This window comes from Cebidichthys violaceus, unplaced genomic scaffold (assembly GCF_023349555.1).
Source record: "Cebidichthys violaceus isolate CVI_PGR_0920_01 unplaced genomic scaffold, fCebVio1.0.p SCAF_11, whole genome shotgun sequence".
Lineage (NCBI taxonomy): Eukaryota > Metazoa > Chordata > Actinopteri > Perciformes > Stichaeidae > Cebidichthys > Cebidichthys violaceus.
In genome coordinates this window covers 11,516,358-11,534,357 of record NW_027176274.1, presented here as the reverse complement: position 1 = coordinate 11,534,357, position 18,000 = coordinate 11,516,358, and the positions used below count along the sequence as shown (strand labels likewise).

The 18,000-nt window shown below is 37.7% G+C and overlaps 3 protein-coding genes and 1 pseudogene across 3 annotated transcripts; all 4 read left to right on the top strand.

Annotated features, from left to right (window-relative positions):
- The first annotated feature begins 1,167 nt into the window (after positions 1 to 1,167).
- Positions 1,168 to 5,461, top strand: LOC137868193 (claudin-10-like). The gene is made up of 5 exons (XM_068704804.1): positions 1,168 to 1,381; positions 4,672 to 4,833; positions 4,917 to 4,998; positions 5,085 to 5,189; positions 5,305 to 5,461. Exons 1-5 carry the CDS (start codon positions 1,168 to 1,170, stop codon positions 5,459 to 5,461), a joined length of 720 nt encoding a protein of 239 aa, XP_068560905.1.
- A 1,122-nt stretch (positions 5,462 to 6,583) lies between these two features.
- Positions 6,584 to 9,035, top strand: cldn10l2 (claudin 10-like 2). The gene is made up of 5 exons (XM_068704803.1): positions 6,584 to 6,855; positions 7,218 to 7,379; positions 7,471 to 7,558; positions 7,662 to 7,769; positions 7,858 to 9,035. Exons 1-5 carry the CDS (start codon positions 6,624 to 6,626, stop codon positions 8,051 to 8,053), a joined length of 786 nt encoding a protein of 261 aa, XP_068560904.1. The 5' UTR covers positions 6,584 to 6,623; the 3' UTR covers positions 8,054 to 9,035.
- Positions 9,036 to 12,802: 3,767 nt separating this feature from the next.
- Positions 12,803 to 14,319, top strand: LOC137868192 (claudin-10-like; annotated as a pseudogene).
- Positions 14,320 to 16,075: 1,756 nt separating this feature from the next.
- cldn10c (claudin 10c) lies at positions 16,076 to 17,779 on the top strand. The gene is made up of 5 exons (XM_068704801.1): positions 16,076 to 16,392; positions 16,509 to 16,670; positions 16,755 to 16,836; positions 16,969 to 17,076; positions 17,169 to 17,779. Exons 1-5 carry the CDS (start codon positions 16,161 to 16,163, stop codon positions 17,368 to 17,370), a joined length of 786 nt encoding a protein of 261 aa, XP_068560902.1. The 5' UTR covers positions 16,076 to 16,160; the 3' UTR covers positions 17,371 to 17,779.
- Positions 17,780 to 18,000: the final 221 nt, after the last annotated feature.

Below are 18,000 nucleotides of genomic sequence, written 5' to 3'. Positions count from 1 at the left end.
TTTATGGATAATCAAGATTGTCTCATTAGGATTTCATTATAGAGAATGTCCCATTTAATTTAGTTTTGAAAGGACTTCCTCAGGGCCTCATCCAGTTAGTTCAATGTCACCTGTCATACGCATGTTAATATTCAACAGAAGTCAAGTCAGAGAAGAAAATGTAATACATTTCTCTTTATTTAGTAAAGTGACATCTACAAGGAGTTCTTTGTCACAACCTGCAGTATGTGGCTTGCCTGCAGCCTCAAATAAAATATAGGTACCCTATAAACTTCATATGATTCATCTTTGTTATTTGTGAATTGTGAAAATTGACATTGACTGTTCTAACACCATTTTCTGTCAAATGCACCGAATCACAATTTGTTTTGTTCGATCCTTGGCTGGGACGTGTTTTGAGTTGAAGTGTCCTTGAGCAAGACACTGTCCCCCTACTGGCTCCCTGGGCGCCTGTCATGGGCAGCCCACTGCTTCCTGATACAGGGATGGGTCAAATGCAGAGACAAATGTCCCCCTTAACAGGATAAATATAGTATAATAAAAATAAAAAATAAAAAAAAACTAAGTCTGAATTATAAAATACTACAAAAAGTAAACAAGTACAAGATCTGCAATCTATCTGACAAGGTCTTAGTTTCATTAATGTTTTGGGTGCCATGTTCTCTTATATAGTTTTTTAGTTTCCATAGTATCAGATCCAAACGGACACTCTTCACACGTGGGAAAGTGAACAGTGAATGTGAAAAACAACTTGCATGTTCACATTTGAGCTGGTAATCATTAGTCATTCAGTTGCTAAATATTATGTGCAAAAATAGATGAACCAACTGGACTTTGTCACATTGCTTCTTATTTTGAGGATTACTGATTACTCCTTTATTTTCTTTTATGTTAATATGATACTTGACCTTATTTGTGGGCCAAAACGTGCATTTAAAATACTGCTTGCCAAAATGTAATGACTAACTGCCAGCTCATACTTCCTTCCTATTATTTTAAGATCAGACACATGCGTCCATCCCTCACCACTACAGGCAAGATGTCCTGTCTGTAAATCATCACAATGAAACACATGTCCACGGTGTAATTTACCCATCTGGGGCCATATTATTTCTTCTCATTTTCTTGACTCTGTTAAAAGACAGTTTACATATCTTAAACCTCCAAATGTCAGGCTTGCAGATTCTGGCTTTTGTCAGTGGCCTGGCCGGGCTGGGTGCCACTATTGGTGCCACAGTGTCCAATGAATGGAGGGCTACCAGCCGGGCATCCTCAGTCATCACAGCGACCTGGGTGCTCCAGGGTCTATGGAACAACTGTGCTGGAAATGCCATTGGAGCTCTGCACTGCAGACCACATCATACTATCCTTCAGCTGGAAGGTAAGCTATACTGGGGTCAGAGTTTGACGGGCGACCACAAAGCAATATATGTCTGTTCTCACACTGCTGCATGACGCATTTGTCTATTTTAACGGAGCAGTTGGAAACACATCTAGTGGGTGAACATAGCCTATGTGCTGATATATGGAGAGGTATTGTTTGTATACTGCAGAGGTGCTTTACTTAAAGTGTTACTAAATATGTAACCTAAATATTCTTCAACACAGAAACAAATTGAAAGTACTATTGAAAGTTATGAAATTATTTTGTGAAAGATATCATTTTTAAGTGATTGTTTTGCAAACAAATCTTTGCTTAAGGTTCATCATTGGGTATATCTTGTAGAGAATACAGTCTGACAGCATTCTGTTATTTGTTCATGAAAGAATGAGATTATATTTGTTTTAAAAATGATCCAGACTTTAATCTTGATAATTAGATTGTGTCATTTTTTTCTTTAAATGAAAACTCTTTTGTTCAATTTCAACCTGTTTCTATAATAACATTTTATCATTATCTTTTACATGGTCATTGCTGATATAATCACAAATTACATGTTACCTCGACAAGTATTGTTTCAGATTTATAGAAAAAATAAAATGTATGCTAAAAAACACAAGTAAATAATGATTTATCTTACAGATTATGGCCCATGTGTTAACAGTGGAAAATGAGTAATCCTTTGTTGGAAATGTCAAACTGAGCGTGCCTGAGTCACAGTTTCGACAGAAGAAGTACACAAATACCCGTTGTTGGAAGTAATGGGCCAGTAAAGGAGAAAATAATACTCAGACTCCATTAAATTCTAATCATGAAATCGTGTGATCCCTTTTATTTACTTTATATTGAAGGGAATTTGCTCTTTGTTTGTAATCAAATGTTTTGGGATATGCACAACATTTTCCAGTGTTTTGACTTCTGTGAAAATGATTTGTTGTTGTTGTTGTAATTGTAATTTTGACCACAAGAGGCTGATGTGCACCACTACCGCGTGCTCTGAATAGGATTACAAGCCTTCATGTATTCCCCAATAGAAAATTAAAATACATTTATAGCCAAAAGAAAACACAACATCTCATAACTTGCTAACATACAACATGCACCTTGTGTTTCGAGTGCATGAAGAAATTAGTATTAAATTAGTAGGAAGAAAGTGGAAGAAAATGTGAATGATTTTATTGCTATTTACAGTAGAAGATGGGGTTTTGGTGTACTACAGCCAACAACAAATACTTACATCGTAAAACTTACCTGTTTTTACAGGTTAAAAAAATATCCTAAAAAAAACTTTTTTTAATCTGTTCTGGAGTTAGAAACAAGAACGAGAAAACGATTTAGATCAGACTTTTTTCTCTCACTTTCCTCTCAGGGCTTCCGTATCAGAGTGAATGACACACTGTTAGTAAGTTATTTAAATCCTGCTACTTTAGGTCTTTGAGGAAGTTACAGCACTCTTGTTATGCAGGTGGCAGTGCAAGGTGAAAGGTAGAAGGGGACACATTCACTGTATCCTGTCTCAAATGTCTGCTGTGGTTTCTCAAGACAGATTTGACTCACAAAATAATATTTCTTAAAGAACTTTTATAGAGAGTGGAAAAATACACAACATACAAAATAATAACAACATTTGTGAAGCCTAATATTATTGTTTTGTTGAGGCTGTCAGAAAGGTGCAGGTTCACCTTTCATGTAGTTTGTGGAGTGGACGGACAAAATAACAGGAACACCTTATGATTTACATTTGGCTCACGCCTTGTGATGCATTTTTAGTTTAACCTACCCTTGAGTAAGAATGACCACTAAAAACATTTTACAAGTTAATACATTAATTGTGTAACACACATCAGAATACGTGTTTGATATGGAAGTACATCAACCTTTACTTCAGTAAAAAAAATTCCACTTTTAACAAAGTTTTTCCGTTATGGTATCAATGTATTTACTTATTAATGTAGTTGTTTGAGTGTTAGACTTCATGCTCATCACAATGCCCATTCAAAATAATATACACACACACTAACACAGAGCAATACATTAACTGTGCATGCCTACAGTTGCTATGATATTAAACATCATAACTGTCATCATGACACTTTCTACATTCAGAACTTTCAGTCCCCATCATCTGTGACATAAGTCACGGTGACGTGTACTGGATGAGGGGGTGGAAGACGCCATAAAGACCAATGGCCACTTGTTGATGTTCATGGCCAAACTCCTCCCTGCAGAATATAACAGTCCACAACACATTAACTGCACAAACTTACTAGTGTAGCGCAAAGCTACATTTCCAACACTCCTCACTAGCTAGAGAACTACTCATCAATTTCAGGTCTCACCAACTTAATTGGACGTCACACCGCAGTGTGGAGGAGTCCTTGCTGCAGAACAAGCAGCATGTTTCAGGAGATCGCGGCCTTTATTCTAAGCTCTTCGGGGTGGGTGCTGGTGTCTTCTACCTTGCCGACGGACTACTGGAAAGTATCTTCACTTGATGGAACAGTCATCACCACAGCTACCTACTGGTCCAATCTGTGGAAGACCTGTGTCACTGATTCAACTGGAGTCTCCAACTGCAAAGACTTTGCCTCGATGCTGGCACTGGAGGGTCAGCTCGTTGTTCCCGTTCTTGTTGGATTCTTGTTTTTTCTGTCTTTTTTGGTCAATCATGTTGAAATTATTTCCTGTTTGTTTTTCTGTTAAAGAACACTTGTTAATGCCTGACAGGGTTGCTGTATTTTTTTCTATCTTTAGACTAGTGCTGACTCATCCTTAGTTTCCAAGTGCCTGTAAAGTGTTCAGCTCCTTCTCGGTCTAAACTTAGGAAGAAAATTCTAGTTGAAACTCATTGCTACTCAGGACTAATAGATACCCTAAGGCCAAGTCTTCAAGGAACAACTCATTTACTTCCAAATGTGTCAATGTTTAGCCTCTGTTCCAAGAGCGTGAAAACCATAAAGGAGATTTACTTTCACCCTCAGGTGTTTTTTCCCACGGCTGACTAATTTCAGGGGTTAACTTCCAAGGTAAAATTTGCCACAAAATCACATCTTAATGGGACGTTTCATACCAAGTCCCTACACTACTGCGAAGTGCCTGAAAACCATTAGGGTTAATTGTGACAAATTGTTTTTCTTCCTTTATGTGTAAAATGGTCAAAAGGTCACAAACCCATTGACATTGTGGTGTGCAGATGTGAGACTACAGGGAATGCAAAACCACAGAATGGAGCCTGAGAAAGTAACACTATTTTGATTGCATATAAGTTGACCTCTATTTTACATTTGCAGGCTACATTCAAGCATGCAGGGGATTGATGATTGCAGCTGTCTGTTTGGGGTTTTTTGGTTCTATATTTGCCCTTGTTGGAATGAAATGCACCAAAATTGGAGGAAGTGACAAAAGCAAAGCCAAGATTGCCTGCTTTGCAGGTGTAAATTTCATTCTTAGTGGTAAGTACAGTTGAATTATCTCTACAATATCTGTAATTTTATGTGTGGTCTAATTAGATTCATTTTTTTCTTGTTCTTCTCAGGCCTCTGCTCACTTTCAGCATGCTCCCTCTATGCACACCGGATAACAACAGAGTTTTTTGACCCAATGTATATGGCACAGAAGTAAGAACTGTCTCATTGTTTCAGGGAGTGTTTATAACCTATTCAGAAAATGATCATCATCAACAAGTATTGGTCTTTGTCTGTAGGTATGAACTGGGAGCTGCTCTCTTTATCGGCTGGTCAGGTTCTATCCTCTGCATCCTTGGAGGCATCATGCTCTGCTTCTCCATCTCAGGTTCTTTTACCAAAAGGTGCTTTGAGTAACACATACTATGTTTCCGTTATACAGTAGATACACAAATGAACCAGTTCTGTTGAATCATAATTTAATTTATGAAGACAAATCTGTGTTCTGTCTCTTTCCAGCCACAGTCAAGCAAATTATATTTACAACGGTGCTGCCTCACATTCTCATATCTCCTCCTACCCAAGAGGGAAGGCAAAGTCTGTAAACCAGAGGCCGCCTCCAGACTACAGCAACTCCTCCAGGACGCAGCACTTTGATAAGAATGCATATGTGTGAGGGGTGTGAATAAACACTTTTAGTTGATGCCAATCGTGAGTCTTAAAAGAGGTACTGTACAATGTGTTGCTGTTAATCTGTGGCTCATCAGGAAGTAAGTTTAGAATATCTAAATGTTTCTTCCAGGTGTCTGAATTTAAATTGCATGATGCAGTTTACTCTCTGATGTTGGGGATTTCTATTTTCTATACAGCAGACAGCTTCTGTATTTGGCAGTTGTACATATTACTGTGCATTGAATTTTAGGATTATGTATGTATTATGATTAAACAACTAAATCCAAAACATACGTATGGTCAAGAATGAGCCTCTCTAATCAAATCTTTTGCATCATTTTCTATTTTCTATTTATATTTGATGTTTGTGGCAATTAAGAGTGCAATATTTGACAAGTTATTTTCCTCCGTTGGTTGTATCTGTAACCTGCACATGTTGTTAATCTGTAATCACAATATTTAAAACAGAGTCAAACACAGATTCTCTTGTTTTCCATTATATAGCCATTAACTATGATTGTAATAAACAAACTTGAAGAGGGTCAGAAAAGGTCTGGAATTTGAAATGTATTGAAATGTGTGATTAATGATGAGAAGGCTATGTTTTTTGTAAGAGTATATGAGTAGAAATAAAATAGATAAAAGAAAGAATTGAGTTTCAGCATACCATTTTTCTTTGTTTTCTTGTTTAATCAGCAGATAATATCTCCTCATCAGTGATCACATCATGTCAGCAGAGGGCAGCAGTTTTGCATTCTGTGTTACGTTCTCATAAGAAGATCCGTGAGAGTCAACCGTTTTAACCTAATAATGTGTTTGACAAAAATAATCAATCTTTTTGAGGTGGTTACAAGCATGAGCTTTCCTACCACAAATACATATTAAATGTATTATTGCTACATACGAATAGAAGCAAGAAATGGACTTAAACCTGAAAAAAGTAGCTAGAGTTGGAGGGATTTATCTCAAGTGGGTGGCACACTGCAAAAAGTTTACAGTAAACATCTCACACAATTGTACAGAGCCCTCATCAACACTAATGGCACACATGTCCTGAAACAGGAAACGACTCATCATCCTGCTTAACGCTGACCCGACCTTTGGCATGTTTTGAGCTTCTACCAAACTGAGTGGACACTACCTGGGTTAATTTAGTGATTTCAGAAATGAATAAACGTCTGATCCAAGTACTTGGCTTCTTGATTTCATCACTGGGATGGCTGTTTGTGCTGTGCACCATGGCCATGGACTTTTGGAGGATCACGCAACTAGGAGGACAAGGGGGCTCCTTTATCATCAAAGTGGCCTGGTACTGGTCCAATTTATGGAAGGATTGTTTCACCGATTCCACAGCCGTGACCAACTGTAGAGACTTCCCTGTGCTTTGGAGTGTCACCCGTAAGTACACCACACGTTGTATATTTCTCAGCAGTGATGTTTGTAATGCCATCTCTGTCACTCAACAGTAAAACTGTAAGTGAGCCAGAGTTAGCCAGAGAGGAATTTAAGGTGCCATGAATATTTTGTCATCCCTGCTTCAAAAAACAATTGTAGCAAAACTGAGAAAACTATTATAAACAAGCAGTATTTCATTGTAAAAAGTGTTCACATTATTGTGTCTAGTGAATAAAAGGAGCTTTGGCATCCTCCATTTCTCACATTAGCGTCTTTTCTGTCTGAGAGAAATTAAATGCGTTCCTAGAAGTTGAACTCATTCTGTTGAATACTTTGCCTGAACTCTTTCTTTCTGTTTCTCACAGCTTTTGTCCAGGCAGTACGAGGATTGCTAATGTGCGGGTTAACTCTTGGTTTTTTTGGTGTTGTACTTTGTTTTGTTGGGATGGAGTGCACTTATATCGGTGGAGCCGAGAAAACCAAGGACAAATTGCTTTTTGCCGGAGCAGTGTTTCATATTGCTGGCAGTGAGTACACAACAAACACGTTTGTCTCTGTAAATGACAGAAATGTTTTGCCCTCATTATTTCTTGATTTTAACAAAACCTCTGCATGCAGGTGTGTCCGATATTTCTGGCTACTGCTTATACATCAACAGGGTTGCCAGAACAACCTTTGCTCAGAGCGTGGGGCCAGGAGTCTTACGGTACTTTTTTGTCAGGCTTATCTACATCACAATATAATATTATGAAAAATCTGATGTATTTAAAGTATGTATATATTATCATGACTATGTGTCTTAATTCCAGGTATGACCTGGGGCCTCCGATATTTCTGGGATTGGTGGGATGTTTTTTGATCCTTTTAGGGGGAATGTTTTACGCTGTGACCGTCTTCCGGGTAATTGTCCCAGAAAGGTATTTAAATTCATCCATCTTCACCCTTTTTCCTGTGACTTCTGAGTTCATTCCACATTATGAACATTTACATGTTTTGGTCTTACAGTAAAGTGGTATATGCCTATGGAGGAGGCACGTACATGGCCCCTCGTTCCAGAGGAAGAACCCTGTACACCGGATACTACAGACCCCCCAGGCAGTATGGCTCTTATTTGGGCTCAGATCCATCCAACAGCTCCAAGATCTCAAAGCTCTCTCAGACAACACGCACGGAAATCTCAGAAAGAGATGCATTTGTGTAGTTGCACAAAGCTCTTTTTTATGTATAGTTTCACTAACAATCAGAATATTGCATACTGTAGATAGAATGAAAAACCCTCTGCTTTCTCTTCAGAGCATCATGTACAATTGCATTTTGTTGTTATTGCTGTTGTTGTTTTAATGATCTTGTCCAGTTTTGTTTTTGGAAAACAGGTCATACTCTGTATAGAATACATTGTCTTGTGTTTACTCATTGATGTTTTTAACTTCCTTGCTCATTGTTAACTTTGTTATGATTTAACCAAAGCGTGCATTACTATTGATAACGTCATTGGAATATTTATAAATTGATACAGTAAAAATGCTAATATGAATGGCAATGAGAAAGTGCATATTTTGTTTTTTAGTTTGGATGAGGAATTACTTGGTGAGTAGACCATTAAAATTAAAATGTCATCCAACTACAAAAATATGACCTAAGTTTTATTAAAGTGAAATTATCCTTTAAGTGATACATGCTCTATTTCAACCTCTGCACTTGCCCTGTTTATCTTTTAGTCTTATACAAATGTTGAATAGAACATTGGTACCTTTTTCTTTTTCAGTATAGGCCATACTATACATACTGCCAAATTACGTACGTAATTCCTAGAACCCGCACATCTTTAGCTGAATGTGTTTTTAAAGATTTTGCACATTCATCTTGGTACGAGCTGCAGAGAGGCTTTAAACTAGATGATTTCATAAGCATGCGTGATTAAAAATGATTAAGGACTATTTGAACGGTGACTGGACATGTCCTTGTACTGAACGACACTGCTATTGAATTGGTTGATGCAATTTGCTGTTTGTTTTAAGCCTGTTACTTGTCTCTTTCATGTAAAATTTGTATGCTGTTATTAACTGTTTGCTGTTTTGTTTTTAAGTCTGTTATTTGTGCTTCTTGTGTGAAGCTTTTATGCTGCCGTTTTGGCCAGTACTTCCATGAAAAGGGATTTTTAATCTCAGTAGTACTATCCTGAATAAATAAAGGTTAAATAAAAAAAATAATAATAATAATAATGGCCAGATGTGTTCCTGAGGATCTTTCTCCCATTGCTGAACTTGAATATCACTGACACCGAAGCACCATTGATGAAAGAGAGTGGGGGAGGGACAATAGTTTTATCACTGCATTAGGATGAATGATCAAGAAGCTGACAGATGACTCCTTCTTTCCCCCCTAATGCTTGGGAAAAAGCATGCTTACTATTTCAATATAAAGATATTCCTTGCTATCTCGTTGTATTGGCAAGATTAATTCGACAAACACATTTCCCAGCTGCATGAAGGCACTTCAATTCGAAGAGTCTTTGAATGAAAGCAATTGTTTGATGTTCTGTTAAGGATCCTGCATGGACTCGGTTTTTCATTTTTTTAATTTTTGCTCCAGTTTCCTCCCACAGTTCAAACACATGCATCAGTTCATTGAAAGCTCTAAACTGTAATGTTCAGAAGTTTCTCAAACAGAGGGGAAGAAGACCACTGAGGAGAAGAAGCAGCCCCCCCCCCCCCCCTTGCACTCTCTCTTCCATTAGCAAGCAGGGCAGGAGTCAGCAGGTCCAGGTCACAATCAAAAGTATTTAATATTCTTAACAGAAGCTAAAACAATTACAAACCAAATTACACTATCGATAGTAAAATATTTCATGAAATATAAGGCCTCATTCACACCACACGACAGATTGATGTATCTGCCCCATGGTACGGAGGAAGTCTGATTCTCTCCGGGGATACACAGCTTCTTTGTCCACCCAAAGTTTCATGCATCACATTCCTTAGCCCATCGATCAGCTCCACGATTGGCTGAAGTCCAATGAGCTTCTCCTTGGCTCTTGACCTGTTGACACCTCAGTCAGCTAGCACGTCCAGCACATTCCTCAACCCCCTTTTACAGACTCAATATACATTCAATGACCACACTCCTTGGTTTAACACTTCCTAAGTAAACACACTGTGACACATAATATCCAGCACTAGGAATGCTTTTAAACTTTACATTTCTCACAAAACTGTAATAAATTATGATAACTACTATTGCATCATGTCTTCACCTACTTCATCTTCTACCACCATCTGATGTTTTTGGTCCCTCTGTGTGGTGTCTCTGAGTCTGTCTATTTTGCAGGTCTCTGTGGTATCTAAGAGTCCCTAAGAGAGTGCTACAGCTCCTTCAGCTCTTGGTGGCACCTGGAAGTTGCTCGAGGTCTCCTCTGGTCTATAGTCTTCAATTCAAAAACTTGTAATCAAAACCTATTTGAGCTTTCAATTTAAAGAACCTTCATCAGAGCAACCTTAGTTTGTTCCGATTCCTAATCCAAATGTTTATTATAAACAAGGTAATCAAGTACACTATTAAAACGGAAATATGAGACTGATTGGTTGAGTAGTTCTGTAAGTGCTTTTATAATAATGTACAAGCATTTTAATAAGTGGTGATATAGATATTTGCAGTAATGTACATACTGCAGTGATTGGCCTGAAGGGAGGCGGTCAGCTGTGTCACTCTGAAACATCTAAAAATGCGCCAGCAAATATCAGCATCAGTTGGTTTTAGATGCTGGATGAAATCTACGACTGATTTCTTGTTCTAAAGATACTTTAAAAAAACAAGACATTATTTTGTCTTACAGCTACACAATGTCTGTAGCTTAGTCTTATATCTGGGTTTAATGTAAAGACTAATCGGTACCTCTCTTTGAGTCTAGGTAATCACTTTCACACTCTTGACCCACTTTTTCAGGCATGATGGAACCGATTCCCCTGCAGATGCTGGTGACGTCCTTGTTGTTCTGAACAGTTTCCACAGTAAAATCATCAAAGTCAGAGTGAGTTTGTTTTTTGTATTGTATTTCTCATAGCACTGGACATTATTCAGCGTACAGTTAAATGCTCTTCAGTTCACAAATTGAGGATGTTGGGTTTAAATGTACAGTTTTTAATGAAATCACTGATAAAACTACTGTTTTGTGTCTACTTCCTCATTGTAGGTGCAGAAAAAGGTGGAGAAGATCAACGAGGATCTTTTAAGTGAAAACAGTGAAAGCAAAGGCATATGGGACTCTATAGCAAGGTGAGTAATCGATACGCATACAGTCACAATGTGATTGGTTTAAGGAGGTTTTAAAACCCTCCCTCAGCTCACTGGCAGTAACAGCTGTGAGCTCATTGATTGGTGGGTTTGCTGATGTGCTTCTTGTTCATCAATTACACGTTTGTGGTTTCAGGAGATCGTATTCCTCCCCTCGATCCAGACTGCATTATTATGCTGTAAGAGCTAGTCTTGCAAAAAATATGTGCTTCTGTAGGTATGTGTGTGTGTGTGTGTGTGTGTGTGTGTGTGTGTGTGTGTGTGTGTGTGTGTGTGTGTGTGTGTGTGCATGTCTGTGTGTATCTGTCTGTCTGTCCATAGCTAATCTTGCATACTGGACCGATCAGCCTGATATGTTGACCCCTTGAAAAGACGATTTTATTGACTGAGTGCTGACTCCTCACTCCTCTTAACAAGCCTGTAAGGGCTGCAAGTGACATTGATTCAGTAGCAAAAAAGCATTTCCGGAAAAACGTGCCTTACCCAGTCTGTTGCAGACCACATTTAAGTCAACTTGGAGCTTAAACAGGTGTCTTAGTAGACAGGATAATTGAGACAAGATCTAGGGGAGATGAGGTCTGCATCACCTGTGGTGGAAAAATCCTATACCCGCTCGAGTCTTTTAATGCTGAAATAAAGAAAACCCAAAACCAGAGGTTGTCTTTTGAGTATATAGAAACAACAATGAAAATCAAACGGCCAGAAACCAAAACAAGCGGCCAGACAGTCTTGGCACTGGAGCATTCTTATACAACACTGTTAGTTATCTTTGCACGCAGGCAAGGGTGAATTCTCCTTTTGCACAACAGAGACACAGTGAAGTTCAACAGAGTTCAGAGCAAACATGCATGAAAACAATATACTGAGTAGAAATATATACTAAGTAAAAATGGACCATTACATTGGTCGTAGATCTTTTAAATTAGGTGCTGTAACCAATATTTTAAATGAAACCAAGCCTTCATTATATGATTTAGTTTTGACAGTGTTTTGGAAAGAACTAGCAATTGATGTCATCCTTCCAATTTACTTTTTTTTCACAGAAGACATTTTGACATTAAACAGCAGGAAAGCAGAGTTGTAAATGATAACATTTATGATGGCTGAATTACATTTAGCCGCTTCTGTTTCAGGGACCTGGACTTGATGGCTAATTGTCACATTGTCTCCCTGGGAAACTTGAAAAGAAACAGAATCGTTGTTAATGTTAATCTGGCAGACATCATGTGCATTACATAAACAAAAAATGCATTATGAAAGTGGGATGTGATGGTGTACACAAGCCATTCAGCCTCTTGTGTGTGTGTCTTGTGTTTTGCAAATAACACAACCGTAATGTTATTTTTTTCATTGAGGCTGTCAGAAAACTTTGGTTCACCTCTTCGATGCCCCCCCCCCCCCCCCCCCCCACACACACACACACACACACACACACACACACACACACACATATCAATCATAGTGACGTGCACTGAATAAGAAGGTGGAAGATGCATTAAAGACCAATGGCCACTTGTTAATGTTCAGGGCCAAACTCCTCCCTAAAGAATATGACAGTCCACAACACATTAACTATCAATCGCAGCCTATACATCAAACTTATTAGTGTAGCACTAAGCTACATTTTCAACAAGCTTCACTAGCCAGGGAACTTTCAGGTTCAATTTCAGGTCTCACCAACTTAATTGGATGTCACACAGCAGTGTGGAGGAGTCCTCGCTGCAAAATGATCAGAATGTATCTGGAGATCTTGGCCTATATTTTTGCCATTTCTGGGTGGGTGCTGGTGTCTTCTACCTTGCCGACGGACTACTGGAAGATATATTCACTTGATGGAACAGTCGCCGCCACAGTTACCAACTATTCCAATCTGTGGAAGATCTGTGTCACTGATTTAACTGGAGTCTCCGACTGCAAAGACTTTCCCTCGATGCTGGCACTGGAGGGTGAGCTTGTTGTTCCCGTTCTTGTTGGGTTCTTTTTTAATCTACTGTTTGTTTCTTTAGCTAAAGTGCACATGTAAAAGCTTTGAAGGCTTGTTGTAATTTCTCTTTTAGCGTGCTTGTCCATATTTAGACTAGTGCTAATTCATCTTCAGTTTCCAAGTGCCTATTAAGTGTTCAGCTCCTCCAACAAAATTCAAGTTGAAACTCATTGCTACCTTGGTCACAAGGTTACAAACCCATTGACCTTGTGGTGTGCAAATGTGAGAGTAGAGGGAATGCAAAACCACAGAATGGAGCCCGAGAAAGTAACACTCTTTTTTACATTTGCAGGCTACATTCATGCATGCAGGGGATTGATGATTGCAGCTGTCTGTCTGGGGTTATTTGGTTCTATATTTGCCCTTATTGGAATGAAATGCACCAAAATTGGAGGAAGTGACAAAAGCAAAGCCAAGATTGCCTGCTTTGCAGGTGTAAATTTCTCTCTTAGTGGTAAGTACAGTTGAATTATCTCTACAATATCTGTAATTTTATGTGTGGTCTAATTAGATTCATTTTTTCACGTACTTTTCAGGCCTCTGCTCACTTTCAGCATGCTCCCTCTATGCACACCGGATAACAACAGAGTTTTTTGACCCAATGTTTACTGATATGAAGTAAGCACTGTCTGACTGAAAAGCCACAATGTTTTATGTGATGTAACCAATTAAAAAGAAATGACCATGAAGTATTGGTCTTTGTCTGTAGGTATGATATGGGAGCTGCTCTCTTTATCGGCTGGTCAGGTTCTTTCCTGTGTATCCTCGGAGGCAGTATGCTCTGCTTCTCCATCGTGGGTTCTTTTACCAAAAGGTTTGTTTAAGTTACATTTACTATGTTTATGTTTTACAGAAGATACATGTATTAATACATTATATTGAATCCTGTAGATGTTTGATTTATGAAGACGAATCTGTGTTCTGTCTCTTTCCAGCCACAGTCAAGCAAATTATATCTACAACGGTGCTGCCTCACATTCTCATATCTCCTCCTACCCAAGAGGGAAGGCAAAGTCTGTAAACCAGACAGCAGCAACTCCTCCAGGACGCAGCACTTTGATAAGAATGCATATGTGTGAGGGATGTGAATAAACACTTTTAGTTAATAGTGAATATTAAGCACTGAATATAGCATTGTATGAAACTTGGTCATGTCTAATAGAAGAACAATTTGTTGGTATTAATTTGTGGCTCACCAGGGAATACGTTCAGAATATTTAAATGTTTTTTCTAGGGGTTTGAACTTTGAAGGAAGTTTTATAATGCTCTCTCTGATGTTGGGGAATTTTTATTTTCTATAGAGGGCTGTGCATTGAATTTTAGTATGTATTATGTATGTATTATAATCAAACAGCAGAATTAGAAAATATTTGGTCCAAAATTGGCCTGTTTAATCTAATTTGTCATAATTTTCTATTTTTGAATGTATGTGGCAAAGTATTCATCATCATCATGCCTTGTGCCTTGTGTCGTTTATGTAGGCAAAGTATGTATTTTCTATTCCATATGTTGATTGTATCTTTGTAGCTAATCTAAATCTAAAACACGTTTTGGTGTGTCTGACCTAATCAGGTATATGAGCAGCAAAATTACTAGATTACTAGAATATATATGTATATATAAAGACACACATATAGGAGCTGCCTCAATCAACCAAATACTGATGATCACTCTCAACTTACTCAAATCATGTACGTCATCTGTCAGACAATAACATTACACAGTGTAAAAATATACAAAGTAATTCATTATAATGGTACTAATAAATCCTAAGTAACTTTCATGTAATCTAAGATCTCTCCAAAAGTAAAAATAAGATCAACAAGAACAAGTGAATCTAAGAGAAATTATACTAATAGATTGTACAGTCTCATCAAACATATTTAAAGGGAAAATGAAAAGTCTTAATCTGTCACAGAGCATTTTCAATGTCATTATACATAAAATATTACCATCCCGCTATTAGCATTAAATAGTCACAAGTCAAACATAAACAATCTCATAAATTCATAAATAGCATCATTGCCCATTCATCAGTAAATTGTTACAGTGACATCCATAGAATTTCAATTATACAAGAAGCATTCTAAAGACTAGGGATATACATTGGGAGGACCAATAGACTTAAACAATACATACATTTTTTTTCTAAATATTTTTGCTTAATTTAATTAAAGTGTGAGGATTGCTGATGTTAACTATTGGTCTTTTGGTGCGCTTACATTTGTTGAGTGGATAAAAACCAAGGACAAACTGCTTCCTGCCGGAGCAGAGTTACCTATCGATGGCAATGAATACAAAACGTACACTTGTCTCTGTAAATAACAGAAATGTTTTGTCTTCATTATTTCCTGATATCAATTGTACCAATGAAATTTACAGTATGTCCAAAGTACTTTATTATTTCTGTTTGAACTAATTCCAGGAATCACCTACAGTAGGACCTCTAGGACTAGTGGGCTTTTTTCATCACTTTATGGTCTGTATTTTACGCTGGGAAAAGCAATCTGCCCTCATTATTTCTTAATATCAACAAAACTTTGAGAAATTATTTTCTGTATTTAATGTAGTGAATTACTTAGTAATTTTACTCATGATAGTTCTCGCCATTTTGCACCAGCATATTCTCAGTTCAAACCTTTTACACAAATATGAGTGTGTTATGCTTCTGTCAACATTATCAATGTGTAACAAAATAGTTTAATTATTTATAAATCTTTTAACATTCAAGATGTAATAAAAGAAAAGTTTGATGTGTTTGCCATTGCCTTGTTTGCATGTTTAGACTGTAACACAGCATCTGTAAGACCTAACCCATGCCGGTAGGCTCATGTGTATTATACCAACAACAAACACATCACCAAAGTGACCGTCACAAAACAATGGAATCACAGTTCAAGGCAAAACATGTGATGATGTATACAAACCAAGTTTTGCCTCTTGTGGGTGTGTATCCTGCGGGGCCCCACAGTTTGTGCTCAGGAGCCGTTGGATTTTATTTTTCTCTGGATAGAGGCTCAACTTCAAGGCAAGCATGAGTTACAGGACTGTGGTGATGTACATGGAGATCGGCTGCTTTGTTGTTTGTGTAACAGGATGGATCCTGGTGTGTTCCACAATGCCCACAGAGATCTGGACATGGTCTGAGGTAGACAGCATCGTGTTGACCACCTCAAACTACTTCTCCAACCTGTGGAAGGATTGTATATCCGATTCAACTGGAGTATCTGACTGCAAGGGAATTCCATCAATGCTTGCTCTGAATTGTAAGTAAATGTGTTTAAGCACAAGGCATGATGATGAATAAAAACAAGATCCGTAGTCTTTTTTACTGCACCTTCTAATGCATGCTGCGTATTATTACTTTGCTGTTCTTCGACAGGGGACATTCACATGTGCCGTGCTCTCATCATCATCTCTATTATCCTGGCTTTCTTTGGATCAGTACTGGTCTTAGTGGGAATGAAGTGCACTAAGGTTGGTGGATCAGAGATTGTTAAAGCAAGAGTAACCTTTGCTGGGGGCATGAACTACCTTATTGGAGGTAAGACATTACACAAACGTATTTGAAAGAAATCACATATACTATAAAATTCATCTTAACGTCAATATGTTGTTATTATTTTAGGGATGTGTTCTATGATTGCTTTCTCCTACTATGGAAACAAAATTAGAGCAGAATTTCAAGACCCTAACTTCAAAGCTCAAAAGTACGTACAATTTACAAGTGACATGGATAAAATATACAACAAACTCACCTTATATCATGCATCAACATTTACCAGATGACTCTATCAAGGAAAAATTGTACATTTATAAATTATTCTTGTATTTATTGCCAGATTTGAAATAGGGGTTGGCGTCTTTATCGGCTGGGGAGGCTCCACCTTACTTGTTGTTGGAGGCCTTATTTACAGTATCTTTGCAGGGAGAGAAGGGTGCCAATCAAGGTAACATTCTGCCACTGTCACTGATATTTTTTCCAGCATTTCTATTATCCACAGAAAAATAACCACCCATTTCTTGACTTTGAACCTCACAGCTCAAAAAGATCCCCCAACTACCAGTTCCCTGATGCCTACACGGTTGTTCCGACAAATAAAAGCATTGTTTCTTTAGCTCGCACAGTGACTAGTGTGAGCAGAAAATCAGGAACCACCAGTGGCAGCAGTGGCAGCAGAGGCAGCAGCATCTCTGGAATCACCTCTACTACCAAGACGACAGCCACAAATGCATATGTGTGACCTCCTTTTCAATATTCTGTGTTTCTGTCCTTGTCCATGAAATATATGTGTGGCTTTATTTTCATGATCATTTTATATTTTGAAATCCATATTTGAGCTTTAATATCCTAGTTATAAATGGCCTTTTTCCACAGCAGACATATTAACTTGTCATAGAAGGAAAAGCACTGGATCTGTGCTATTGAAGTCCTAAAACGTGTAATGTTGTTGTTGTTGTTGTTGTTGTTGCCACTAATGATTTTTAATAGAAATGTAGATAATAATAATGACCTTATCTATATATAAATAGAACTATATGTATGAAACATGAACACAGATGTAACTCCTGTAATAATGCTTGGACTTTATGTTGACTAAACATGTAAGTCACACATCTCTAGTAAAGCCTGACTGAAGATTGCAAGCTTTAATTAAACAATGACAGATGTTTTCAGGTGTTTATGAAATTTGCAATTAAACTAAATGTAGATTGAATATGTGAATAACACTTCTAGATAGACTAAGAGATTAAAATACTGCTAATTAAATAGCATTGGTGTAAATAACTAAGAACATTCACTTAATCACTATTTTTCATGTACAGTACTTCCTGTTTACTTATTTTACCTAAAATATTTTACTCATTTTAAA

Coding starts and splice junctions, on each gene's coding strand:
- LOC137868193 (XM_068704804.1), top strand. CDS start 1,168: ATGTCAGGCTTGCAGATTCTGGCTTTTGTCAGTGGCCTGGCCGGGCTG. Junction 4,834..4,916: donor TGTAAATTTCATTCTTAGTG/GTAAGTACAGTT, acceptor TGTTCTTCTCAG/GCCTCTGCTCACTTTCAGCA. Junction 4,999..5,084: donor CCAATGTATATGGCACAGAA/GTAAGAACTGTC, acceptor CTTTGTCTGTAG/GTATGAACTGGGAGCTGCTC.
- cldn10l2 (XM_068704803.1), top strand. CDS start 6,624: ATGAATAAACGTCTGATCCAAGTACTTGGCTTCTTGATTTCATCACTG. Junction 6,856..7,217: donor TGTGCTTTGGAGTGTCACCC/GTAAGTACACCA, acceptor TGTTTCTCACAG/CTTTTGTCCAGGCAGTACGA. Junction 7,380..7,470: donor AGTGTTTCATATTGCTGGCA/GTGAGTACACAA, acceptor CTCTGCATGCAG/GTGTGTCCGATATTTCTGGC.
- cldn10c (XM_068704801.1), top strand. CDS start 16,161: ATGAGTTACAGGACTGTGGTGATGTACATGGAGATCGGCTGCTTTGTT. Junction 16,671..16,754: donor CATGAACTACCTTATTGGAG/GTAAGACATTAC, acceptor TTATTATTTTAG/GGATGTGTTCTATGATTGCT. Junction 17,077..17,168: donor AGAGAAGGGTGCCAATCAAG/GTAACATTCTGC, acceptor TGAACCTCACAG/CTCAAAAAGATCCCCCAACT.